The 12,060-nt window shown below is 49.7% G+C and overlaps 1 protein-coding gene across 1 annotated transcript in view; it reads right to left on the bottom strand.

Annotated features, from left to right (window-relative positions):
* Positions 1–535: 535 nt before the first annotated feature.
* The window catches only part of LRRC59 (leucine rich repeat containing 59), a gene marked incomplete at its 5' end in the record, with an annotated part of 40,184 nt that continues 28,659 nt past the window's right edge, over positions 536–12,060 (bottom strand). Inside the window, 6 exons of the mRNA XM_015570772.1 lie at positions 536–914; positions 2,789–2,962; positions 5,003–5,075; positions 8,291–8,395; positions 8,627–8,785; positions 10,589–10,648. Coding sequence (XP_015426258.1) covers positions 670–914; positions 2,789–2,962; positions 5,003–5,075; positions 8,291–8,395; positions 8,627–8,785; positions 10,589–10,648 — 816 coding nt within the window. The remainder of the gene's footprint in view (positions 915–2,788; positions 2,963–5,002; positions 5,076–8,290; positions 8,396–8,626; positions 8,786–10,588; positions 10,649–12,060) is intronic.

Below are 12,060 nucleotides of genomic sequence, written 5' to 3'. Positions count from 1 at the left end.
TTTTAAGGAAGGCAAAATTATGGAAAAGAAAGAAATACCAGAGTGGAAGCGCAGTTCCCTCAAAATAGCTGGGAGACCATAAGCAAGTCACAGAAGGCCTCAAGTTCCTTATCTGCAAGTGTTCTATTGGACTGCATAGTCTAGAAGTCCCCTTCTGAGCCTGGGACGGTACAGTCATTAAAATGTCTGAATGCCTGAGGCCCTTAAGAAAATAGGTATGCCCCTCCCCTCCGATGTGCTGAGCATGGTGTCCTAATCCCCAGTGATAACCCACTGCCTCTTGATCTGCCCTGGGTCCCCAGGGAGGAATGAAAGGGTTTGTGACACACAAAAGTGTAAATGTAGTGACGGCTGACCACTCAGGAGAAATGAGCCTTGCCTTTACAGTTCTGTATAACAACTAGAAAAGGCTGTTCTTCTCCCCATCCCCAAGCCTATTCCTTTAGGCCTGAGGTTATTTCCTCTCCCTAACTCCCACTTCGTATTCCACCAGGGAACCCTGACTCAGGAACAAAGAAGTCCTACAAAGAGGAGGTCTCAAGTACCAATCAGCAGCCATTTAATGACGGCAGGTAGGTCTGACGCTAAAAAGAGGTTGTGTCCAGCAGAACCCAATTCCATAGGAATCCAAGTCCCAGGGCTGAGAGGCAGCAGGTGTTGAGGACACGCTCATTGCTGGGGGTCGGTCTGCAGGACCCACTGGAGGATGTGGTGGCTGCGCAGACCCCGGATCGCATTGTCGTAGATGGTGTTCACGCTGGTGCAGAGGGGCTGCTGCTGCAGCTCCGTCACCCGGCACGCCACCAGCCCGCCCGCCACGCACAGCAGCAGCAACAGCAGCAGCTTCAGCACCGCCCAGGACCGGGTGTGCTTCCGGGGTGGCTGCTTCCGGGACCGAGAGCCGGACTTGGATTCTGGAGTGACAGAGTCACAGGAGACAAAAAGGTTCAGTCAGTTTGAGGAGACCCACACTCTCCACCATTCAATGCTGTTCTCTTCCATGCAGATCCATGAACACCCCTCTTAGGCATGAATATTGTTTTAAGAACATCTGAGCTCTTAAAAACTTGCTATGTGCAGACTGACATATAAGCTGCCTTCTCCTTGGATTCAAGGGGAGACATTCAACACTGGAACGCATTCTGGACGTCTCACATGGCGCACACAGCCCCAGGGTCCTAAGTCCTCCTTGAAAACATGGTGATGCTCCAGGCCCCTCAGGATCAGGGGAGGGGCTTGTCAGGAGGCAAGGATGGAGGGCTGCCCACTTGGGGAAACACTTTTAAGACTTTTATTTTTTTAATTATTGATTTTTAGAGAAGCATCGATTTGTTGTTCCACTTATTTCTGCACTCATTGGTTCTGTATGTGCCCTGATCTGGGATTGAACCCACAACCTTGGTGTATCAGGACAATGCTCTAATCAACTGAGCCATCCGGTCAGAACCTTGAGATATATTAATATTGTTAATATCATACAGGGTGGCGCAAAAATAGGTTTATAGTTGTGAATACATGAAACCGTTTGTTTTTGTATTTTTTATTAATTACGGTATTATTTTCCATAGGAACAACTATAAACCTAATTTTGTCCCACCCTGTATAAGATACATATAAAAAAAAAACAGTGATTACTGCTGGGAATGAGGGATTAGAGGTGACTGCCATTTTCTGATCTATTTAGAGAGAACTTTTCTACATTTTCTGCAATGAACTCGTATATTACCTTTATAATTAGGAAAAAAATGGTTTTGAGATTACTCGGCAACATTTAAAAGAGCCTGACTGAGCACCTCATGTGAGAATTCATGATGTTCTCACTTTATCCTGTCACTGCCCTGGAAGAAGGAGGATCCTCATTTTACACAAGGAAACAAAAAGGGGTGAGGTCAGGCAACTTGCTCAAGGCCAGCAAGGGAAAGCAGGGCCTCCGCCTCCCTCCAGAGCTCCCCTGCTCAGGGGTCCCTTTGGCCCAGAGGGTATACGACCCTCCCATGTACAAGGAGCCACATAACAACACAGATTCAACTGGACACACTCAGACAAAACGCTAATGTGTCTTTATACCACATGGCTCCCTGAACATGGACCAAATGATTCCCGTGGTGTTCAAGCAAAGAGAGTAATTTGTTCCAACGCGGAAAGAAAGCCGTAGGCAGTGCTGGCTTTGCTGAGATGGCACCACGCTCACAAGGCACGCCCAGTACTTCACGGATGATGCGAGGGACTTAAGAGTCATGTGACCACATGCATCCTTCACCTTTCTTGGTGACTTTAGAGTCTAACTCTTGCCCTAGCCAGCTTGGCTCAGTGGATAGAGCATCAGCCTGTGGACTGAAGGGTCCCAGGTTTGATCCCGGCCAAGGGCACATGCCTGGGTTGCGGGCTCGATCCTCAGTGGGGGGTGTGCAGGAGGCAGCCAATCAATGATTCTCTCTCATCATTGATGTTTGTATCTCTCTCTCTCTCTTCCTCCCTTCCTCTCTGAAATCAATAAAGAAATACATTTTTTAGAATCTAACTCTTACAAAAAAGTGCAATTCCCTGTCCTGGTAATGCTCTCAGCTACATCTGACCAAAACCCCACATGTGCCTCTGGGGGAACAAGCCAGCCAGGCCCGATTCTTGTTCTCAAGGAGAATCCCCCACGCCTCGTAAGCAAACCCTCCGAGGTGCTCCCAGGCCCGAGGGGTCACTGGATCTGACCAGTGTACAAGGTTGCCCACGCCGGAACACATCCGTGCGCCTCCCCACTGCCCCTGCCAGAGCCTGACTGAGGGACACTTACTCGATGCCTGATTCGTTTCCTTCTTGGGTTTCTTCTCGGGCTCCCGTTTGGATGCTTTGAGGGCATCGTACTCCTTCCTCCGGCGCTCCTTCTCTTCCGCCTTCTCCCGCTTGCGCACCTCCCGCTCCTGAGCCTCCTTGGCGCGCTGCTTGGCCTCCCGCTTCTTCTCGGCCTCTACAGGAAAAGATCCCCCGATGGCTTCTCTCCCCACACCTCCAGTGAGCTTTCCCGAGCGATTAAAAGCATGGATTCCGCCTCCCTTCCCCTAGCCAAGGGTCCCAAAGGACACGAGAGGAACCAGCTGCCTTTCCGCCCTCCCTGCAGTATAATAAACGGCTCTCAGGTTTGCTGAATGGACTCATGAGGGGGCTTCTAGCCACAAGCTGCAAAGAGATCAGGGTGAGCTGACAAGAGGGGCATAGGCATGGGTGATGAGGCCGGTGCTCCCCGAGAACAGGTACCGACTCAGAAAGCACAGCGATCGACAGCCTCCTACCACTCGGCTCTGAGCAGAAGAAACAACGGAGGTGTTGAGTCCACGGGAGTCCTGTCTCCCCGCGCTTGGGGAAGGAATGTGGCTTGAGAAGGACAAGCAAGAAGAGAAAGTGAGCACTCAGGTTCAGGGGCAGAGACGATGGAAATGTTTTTCTGAAACAGCGAGATGAATAGTTCGTCATGTCTAGACTTATTCTGATTTACTTCACAGTTCAAAGATGTTTACACGCAGTCCCCAACTTACAAATTATTGGGTTCTAAAAATGCATTGCCAAATTCGTTATTTGGACATCTCAAGTACATTTTTCCAAAGCCAGAAGGCCACAGGTGGTGGCTAAATGTCCTTTTAGGGCTTAAAGGCCTGTTTGAACCATCATGTAGCTGAATAGTAGCACTATAAGGACTGTAGCTTTCCACTGCCTCTCTGAACAAACAGGCTCCCAGTTCCAGCTGAGCACTGGGAATGCCAAGAACACGCTACACTCAGCCTCCAGAGAGCCTGGGCGAAGCAGTGGAAGCAGCAGAGGTCGGAGTAAACACGCATTACAGTGGCCATGCCCGTGTAAGGAACAGTCGTAACTCAGCTCTGACCTCCGGGACTGCAGTCAGCACCACAGGAGCCAGCCAGGCAGCGACAGCGCCGGGTGCCAGGCCTTGTTCTAAGTGCTCAAGATACAGCCGTGAAGACAAGCCAGGCTCTAGTGCCTAAGTCACCTACTCTGGAGAGGAGACGAACAATAAGTGAGCAAATAGTAAAAAAGAAATGTGCCACAGAGTAAACGACAGAGGACGTGAGGGAGAGCAACACGTGGGATGCTGTTCTAGTTTGGGTGGTTCAGGAAGGGTTAAGGTTAACCTAAGGCAACATTTGTGCAGACATGAGGGATTACATGAAACCGACTGTGGAAAGCTCTGAGGGAAAAGGAAGCCAAGCAAAGCCCCAGAGGTGAGACTACCTGGTGCGTTCCAGCAAAAGCAGGAGCCTGTGTGGCTGAAGTTAACTGTATTCTGTGTGTGTGTGTGTGTGTGTGTGAGAGAGAGAGAGAGAAACGGGGGGCAGGCAAGGCTGGAGAAGCAAGCAGGCGTGGGCTGTGGCGGGTCTTGACGGCCATCTTACTGAGTTTGAGTTTCATTCAAAGTTCAATTGGAAGCCATTAGAGGGTTTTAAACAAATAGCAGCATAATTGACTTGTTTTAAGATTTCTCTGGCTGCTGTGTGGAGAAGGACTTTGCAGAGAAGGCACACGTGTGGAGACCGGATATTGTGTCAGGAGGTACTGTGGCAGTCCACGGGATGGAGGCCTGATTATGGTGCTGGCCCTGGAGGCGGGGAAATAGTCACATACAAACATGCTGACGGACTGGGTGTAGGAGTAACAGGAGAAAGGAATCAGGACAACTCTCTGTTCCTGGCTAGAATGACTGCAGGGATGCTGATTTCCTCTTCTGGGGAACACTGCGAGGACCTGTGCAGCCAGGCCGAATCTGAGATGCCTATTAATCCCCCAGGCAGACAGACAGACAAGCAGTGGAACGTGACTTTGGAGCTGAGTGGAGAAACCAAGACTGGAAAGAGGTTCGTCAGACAAAGATGATACTGTCTATCCCACACTGCTCCCCACTGCTCTGCACGACTCCTCCACTGGATCCGGCTTCTGAAGCAGGACCAGGGGCTGGATCAGGGCCCGGAAGATGACTGGAAGAGGGATGGCCACCTACCGCGTTCTACTTCCTGCCGCCGCTGCCTCTCTCGCTCCTGATCCGCCTGCACGACCTTCATGTGCTGTAAAACCTGCAAAGGCAGAAGAGGGCGCTCAGGGACTCCGCGCAGTGGCCTACAGCTCCACTCTGCTCAGGGAAAGTCTCAAAGGACTGCTCTTCTCCAGATCCCAGATCAGCGCAAGCCCAACACAGAGAAGAGCTAATGGAGCTAACCCTCTGCGTGTCCCAGCTTAGTGCCAACCCTGGAGAAGAGTCTAGGAGCCCCGCTCACTACAGCTGTCAGGAAAAGACACTGAACTCGGTGACCACTGGACTCTGTAAACCCCTGCCACTTACAGTCTCTGATGTGCACAAGTTCATAATTCTTCATAATTCTCCCCGCAACTCTGTGACGAGCATGGGCTGCTCTGTGACGAGCAGGGACAGTTCCCCAAGATGCTTTCCGGATCTCCCTCCTCTGGCTGCCTCAGGTTCCCCTCTCCTCAGTCCTGGGGAGTTTTCTCATCTAACTCAGTTATAAGACTGTGAGTTCCTAAGTGTAGGGACAATTGTCCTGTTTGCAGGCGAGCACAGAGCTTAGCTAATTATAGGCACTCAATACATGTTTGATGAACAACTGACAGACTGGGTATAGGAGTAACAGGATTCCCATTTCAAAAGGAAGAAAACTGAGACTCGGGGCAATCTGTCCACACCTCGTGGGCTGGAAGCAGCACAGCTGGGAGGGCAGGTCTTCTGAGTTCCCAGACCAGAGCCTGTCCCACTCACTGGTGCAGAGGCAGGAGAGCTTGAGGAGAACGGGAAGGAGCCATTCTGCCCAAACACCACACCACGCACTGGCGCCTGAGCCCCTCGAATTCTCAGCTAGTCGCGGCTGACTTCTCATTTAAAAAACCGCAGATTCTCATGATGGGCACGGTTAGGGGAGGAGGTAAACGCCTTGTTATTGTTTTAGCAGCTGACATTCCTTGGATGTAGGGGACATAGTACAAGCTTGGAGCCCAATACAATCCTGACTCTTACTTACTAACAGCGTGACCTTAGCAAGTGACTTAATTTCCCTCCCTCCCTCCCTTCCTCTCTCTCTCTCTCTCTCTCTCCCTCTCTCTCTCTCTCCCTCTCTCTCTCTCTCTTTCTTTCTTTGACTCACCTTTCTGAGCTGATTTTCTCATCTGGGAAACAGAGATAAGACTCCTCTGGCCTGTTGCAAAGATTAAATTACATAACTTGTACTAGCTGCCTAACATAGCCCCTGGCATTATGAGAGCTCAATAAATACTGCTGCTTTTTTACTTCATCTTTCTAACCACATGAATGAGGAGAGGAAAACCTAAACTATTGTAAATTACAACAGCAAATGGTCTGCATTTCACTACTGCACTAGACACCCTACAGGACAGACATGTATTCAAATGCAATTGTTTTACTTCGTGGGAACTTCAGACATACACACGCCCATCATGAGAGGGCTCAGGGGCAGGCCTGCCAAAGCAGCTCCCTCCAAGGGTCTGGTTTGAAGCCACAAGGAACCATCCTGTGTAACCCAGGAGTCCAATCTCTTCTCTCTGAAGGGAATCAACTTCCTAAAAATTGGCTTCTCAACGAGGAGTGACAGGATCTGGAGGGAGGTAAAGCATGAAGGAGGCAGTCCCTGTGTCACCCTGAATTTTAAATAAGCATCAACCATTCAGTTGGTTTTGGGGAGTGTACAGCTGGCTAATAAAGAGCTAGGAGGTTTAAGAGACGTCCCTTTGCCTGGCTGGTTTGGCTCACTGGATAGAGTGTCGGCCTGGGGACTGAAGGGTCCCAGGTTTGATTCTGGTCAAGGACATGTACCTTGGTTGCGGGCACACCACATCCACAGTGCACTGTGCTACCTGGGGCTTTGTCTGCAAGATATGTGTGAGTACTCCTCAAGACCTTCGCACTCAATAAAAACTGTTTCTATAGGTCACACACTGTAGAGTATCAGCAGTTTCATATGGTTCAATGTATTGTTTGTTGACCAAATGGACAAATGAAAGGCCTGTGCACAACGAGGGTGTCTAGTGTCAGAGATATGAACACAGACTTCCCGCGGAGCATGCAGTGCCGAGACGGTAGTCAATGGTAGCTACTACTGTTCTTCGAAACCGTCACTCCTAAAGCACCACGTTTTCAAAATGGGACTTCACTGATCACCTGCAGTGTCATCAGCCACAGACACACTGTCGCCTTGGTTACTTGGCTGCCTTAATTTTGCTGTTGGTTTCTTATAACAATAGGTGGTACAGATGATGGGACTATCTAAGAAGCCCTGACCTAATGATAAGAAAGTCCATTACTCTCGAGATTCCTATAGAGACTCATCATACGCACATTTCACTTATATTAATTCTTGCTTTTAAAGTTAAGGCCTTTTTGTTCACCATCTAAGCAAAAGCCAAAGTCAGCTGGTGCCCAGCGGAAGCAGCAGCAATCGGTTCTGAAGCAGGAGGGGAAAATGACTAGAGGTGGGGATTTTTGAGAGATGGGAGTAGTGCTGTTCTTAGCCATGTGAGGCGTCTTCAAGGTTACTGGCAATGTTTGTCTTCCATGCTGCCTTTATTTCCTCGCTATTTCACATGACTCGACTGAAATCAAATGCCAGGACTGCAAAGGATACATCTGTTTATAGCTATAAACTCACAAATACGGGCCTAGCCTGTTTGGCCCAGTGGATAGAGCGTCGGCCTACGGACTGAAGGGTCCCAGGTTCGATTCCGGCCAAGGGCATATGCCTGGGTTGCGGGCTCAATCCCCAGTGAGGGGTGTGCAGGAGGCAGCCGATCAATGATTCTCTCTCATCATTGATGTTTCTATCTCTCCCTCTTCCTTCCTCTCTGAAATCAATAAAGAAATATATTTTAAAAAAAAAACCTCACAAATACGAACAATACCTTTATTATCAAAGTTCCTTTCTGTGACTCAGAAAGGCCACTGCCCCTAACTCTCTGGCCCCATTCAAACAACAGTGACAGTGAAATGTTGGATCAGGGAGGTCCGGGTTCCTTAAGAATGGAAGGTCTGCAGTAGAGCCAGAGTAGTATTGTTCTACTCCTTGTAAAGTAAACACAGAAACAAAGGTCCCATTGCTTGCCAGGTTCATAGAAGACAAACGTACTGAGGAGACCTTAGCACGTTAATCAACACACAGCTACGGGTGCCCTGGAAGGGAAAACAAGAGGAGGCAGAGGCGAGTCCCAGGAGAGTCTGTGAAAGAGACACCAGTGTGTGTGTGTGTGTGTGGGGGGGGGGGGGGCTTACCTTGTTGGCACACTGCTTACACTGCTTCTCATCCAGGCAGTCCCCTGCCACTTTGGCCAGGGCAGGATCCAGGGGGTTATCCTTCAGGTCCAGCCACTTCAGGCTCTAAAGAGATGGGGCAAAAATAAAAAAATTAAGAGACGGGGCATTGAGACTGGCTAAGCGAGTTCACACTCTGAGTCCCTCCAAGTGGAACAAAACGAGTAGGGAGAGAGCTCCTCTGTCCCAGCTGTAGGAAACACCATGAGGTCAGCCTTTCTCAAAGCCGTGGTCCAGGAGACCCTGAGCCTCCCTTGGCCATCCCTGGCCATGAAGCACTGGTTCGTGAATTGTTACCTTGAGCTGAGCAAAGCTGACAGGCAGGGTAACCAGTCTGTTTTTGAGGAGATCCAGGTGCTGGAGGTTGACCAGACGGCCGAAGTCGGCTGGCAGTTGCTGCAGTTTGTTCTTACTCAGGTCCAGCTTCACCAGGTGTGTGAGGCCACAGAAATCCGACTAGGACCCAAAGAGAGAACACCTAAGCCTGGCGCTCACACACTGGAGAACAGCCCAGGAGCCCCCAGCTCAGAGGCCCCTACTAGTAGGTGTAAATCCTGACTCTACTTTTTACCAGCTATTCCATCTCAAATGAAAATGGACATAATGAGCATCACTCCTGGTCGTAAGTAGTGAGAAGTGTATGCAAAAGGGCTGAGCACAAAGTAGCACAAAATAAATATGGGTCCCTTCACCCTCAGTTTTCCCTCTAACCCAGTGGTTCTCAGCCTTCTGGCCCTTTAAATACAGTTCCTCATGTGGTGACCCAACCATAAAATTATTTTCGTTGCTACTTCATAACTGTAACTTTGCTACTGTTATGAATCGTAATGTAAATATCTGATATGCAGGATGGTCTTAGGCGACCCCTGTGAAAGGGTCATTCGACCGCCAAAGGGGTCGCGACCCACAGGTTGAGAACCGCTGCACCTGTCCTCCACATTGCTACTAGACTGGCTGGAGACACATTCTGTCCTCACACACCACCCTATGTCCACCTTTCATAGCAGCTGTCAAAACATAGCGAGACCATCCACTTTCCTAAGATCAAGTGCCCCTTGAATACCAGTGTTATTCTTTTTATTTTTGTAGCACTTAGCACAGTACTCAGCACAGGTGCCCTGTGAGGGTTCTTTAAATGACTGGCTGAGGCACACCCTACCCATATCCTGGCTCTTCTTCAGCTCATGTCAAAACATCCCTCTTGTCATTAAGCCTTCAAGGTACTATTCGTGTTCTCTGGGGACTTGTAAACGCCAGGGGACCTGCACTGCCGAGGAAGGCAAGACAACTGATTGAAAAGTACACGTGGGAGTGCTGAGTGACCATCGACAAAGTGTACAGCAGGTGTCAGGTTGCAAGGAATTCTGCCCTTCTTTAATTCAGCACAAAATACTTCCTGGGACAAGTGGGAGCTCAGATGCCTTTTCAGTATTAAAAATGGTTCTTGATGAGCCGTGGGATGATGCTACAGACAATGAGTGAGGTCCAGGTGAGTGCCGAGAGGGGAATGGACTAACGACCCAGAGAAGAAACTGCCAACTCCCGAGACTCGATTCCTGAGTAAATGAGTGAATATCAGAGAATGTAAGAAGGGACTTGGCCAGGGTAATGGATGGGAAAGGCAACCATGACAACCCCTTAGCCCTGACTGCGAGGGAGACTGCTATGGAGGAGAAAGCACATTACCCAGGAGAGGCTGAGGGATAAGCGAGTCCAGCGCCTACACAGGTGCACAAAGGAGAACTGGTACAGAAACATCAAAAGGATTTGACCATAGATTGGATGTGCTTATCTCAAGCAATTAAAGACTGAAAGGATAATGACACAGGAGTCCCATACGACCACGCTTTTTCCTGTTCCCATTAACTGTTGCACCAGGAAGCTGTTTATAAGCAGCTTTCTCTCTGAAATGCATAGCAATTTAAGAAGTTCTCCAGTCTCCTCTATGAAATAGGGAGATAAACTATTTTATAAAGTAATAATATCAGGCAGAAAAAAGGGTGAGCCCAGTAAGGGACTCAGCCAGCATCCTGTTGTTGACTTTAGTTTTCTGTGGCCTGACTTTCCCACTGTTCTAAAGAATGAGGCCCCTACCTTGCTTTCCTTCCCACTGAGATGACTCCACCCCCAAAACACTCAGATTTAGCTGAAGGCTGCCTGCAGGCCTAGCCTGAAACTATGCCTATGACACAACTTCTCCAAACAGGACGATGAAGCATCAGGGCTCCAGAAGGAATTATGCGTGCTTGCTGGTCTTACCGGGAGAGTAGTCAGTTTATTGCAGGACAGATCCAGTATGGTGGCCTTTGGAAGGGCAGCCTAGGAAAGGGAATGAGAACCAAACATCAAATCAACACATGAAATGATTCAGTGACATCTGCTAAGGAAGCATTTACCAGTTCCCACGATCAGTAAAGGCCTTAAAAAAAAATTAACACTAAAGTATAATGTTCCTAGGGATAGGAGAGGAAAAATGAGCCAAGCAACCAAAGCCTAAGGAAGAAGGCAAATAGGGGTTTGGCTATGGAACATCCAAGAAAGGAAAACAGATTCTTAAGGAATTCTCCTTAGCATTTCTAATATTTTCTCTAGCGCCCTTCCTTATTTGTTTTAACGAAGGGACTGTGTCTAATATGGCTTTGCAATTTCCATATTCCCTAGTTCAGGCCTTCTGGGCTCTCAATATACATGTTGGCTGGTTCATGACTGAATGAACGAGTAAACGAGTGACTATCAGAGTGAAAATAAGGCCCTCAGGCCCCATCTCCATTCTCCCTGGTGTTCAGGACGGGAGGAGCTCAGCGAAACCCACCCTCTTTCTCCCTAGGGGCAAGGCTGCGCCGACCAGATGCCTGGAGTACACGGTTCCCACGGCAGTCCTAGGGCCAGGTGGAAACAAGGCTGGCCATCTTCCCGGGGTGGGAAAGAAGCCAAATACTCCGATAAAGGACCCTGGGCCAACCTACACTTTCCAGTTGTCAGAAAGTCCCAAGAATAAGTCTGACCACCTAAAAAAAGTTTTAGATTTTACAGTGGGAAGAAAGCCATCATACCTACATGTTTCAGCATCTGCTACCTGCCAACAGTTCACACCACAATCGTACCGAATCCTCATAACCTCTATGAGAGGAGAACTATAATCCATTTTATAAATGAGTGAAGTAGGTTGCCAAGGGCACTCAGCTATGAAGCAATGGGGAGCTGACATGTGAACTGGGAATCCTGTGCTAACTCCACCCTACACAGCCAAGGCGGAGGGAAGGCTGGGTCCAGTGCCAAAGGCCCTGACAAAAGTCTACGTCATCCCAAGTGAGGCCGGCGAGGAAGGCGCAGGTGGGGCATCAGGTGGGAAAAGCAGGGATGCCCCATCTCACTCACTCCACGATGGCAACCAGTTGGTGTAATCTCCTAAGGGCCTCGGACCTCGGTCTCCTGGGTGGGAGGGTGAGAGTAGGGGGGCTGGAGGGGTGGGCCCCCGGGCAGGGGATGCCGGTCAGTTTCAGCCCAGTGGGCAAGAGACCTTGCCAACCAGGCAGGGAGGCCTCACCTTCTTCAAGGAAGGACGCCTCGGGGCTGGGGCGGCCGCCTGGGCTGGCCGGCTCCCTACGAAACCCTGGCTCCGGGCCACACCCCGGTCCACCTGGAGGCCTCCTTCTCAGACCTGGTCATTCATTCATTTGCTCATTCATTCTCCCAATACTCCGTGGGCGCCTCCCGGGGGTCTGGCACGG

Source organism: Myotis davidii, unplaced genomic scaffold (genome assembly GCF_000327345.1).
Source record: "Myotis davidii unplaced genomic scaffold, ASM32734v1 scaffold327, whole genome shotgun sequence".
Taxonomy (NCBI): Eukaryota; Metazoa; Chordata; class Mammalia; order Chiroptera; family Vespertilionidae; genus Myotis; species Myotis davidii.
Note: the sequence above shows the minus strand (reverse complement) of the source record. Positions and strands in the feature narration are given on the sequence as shown.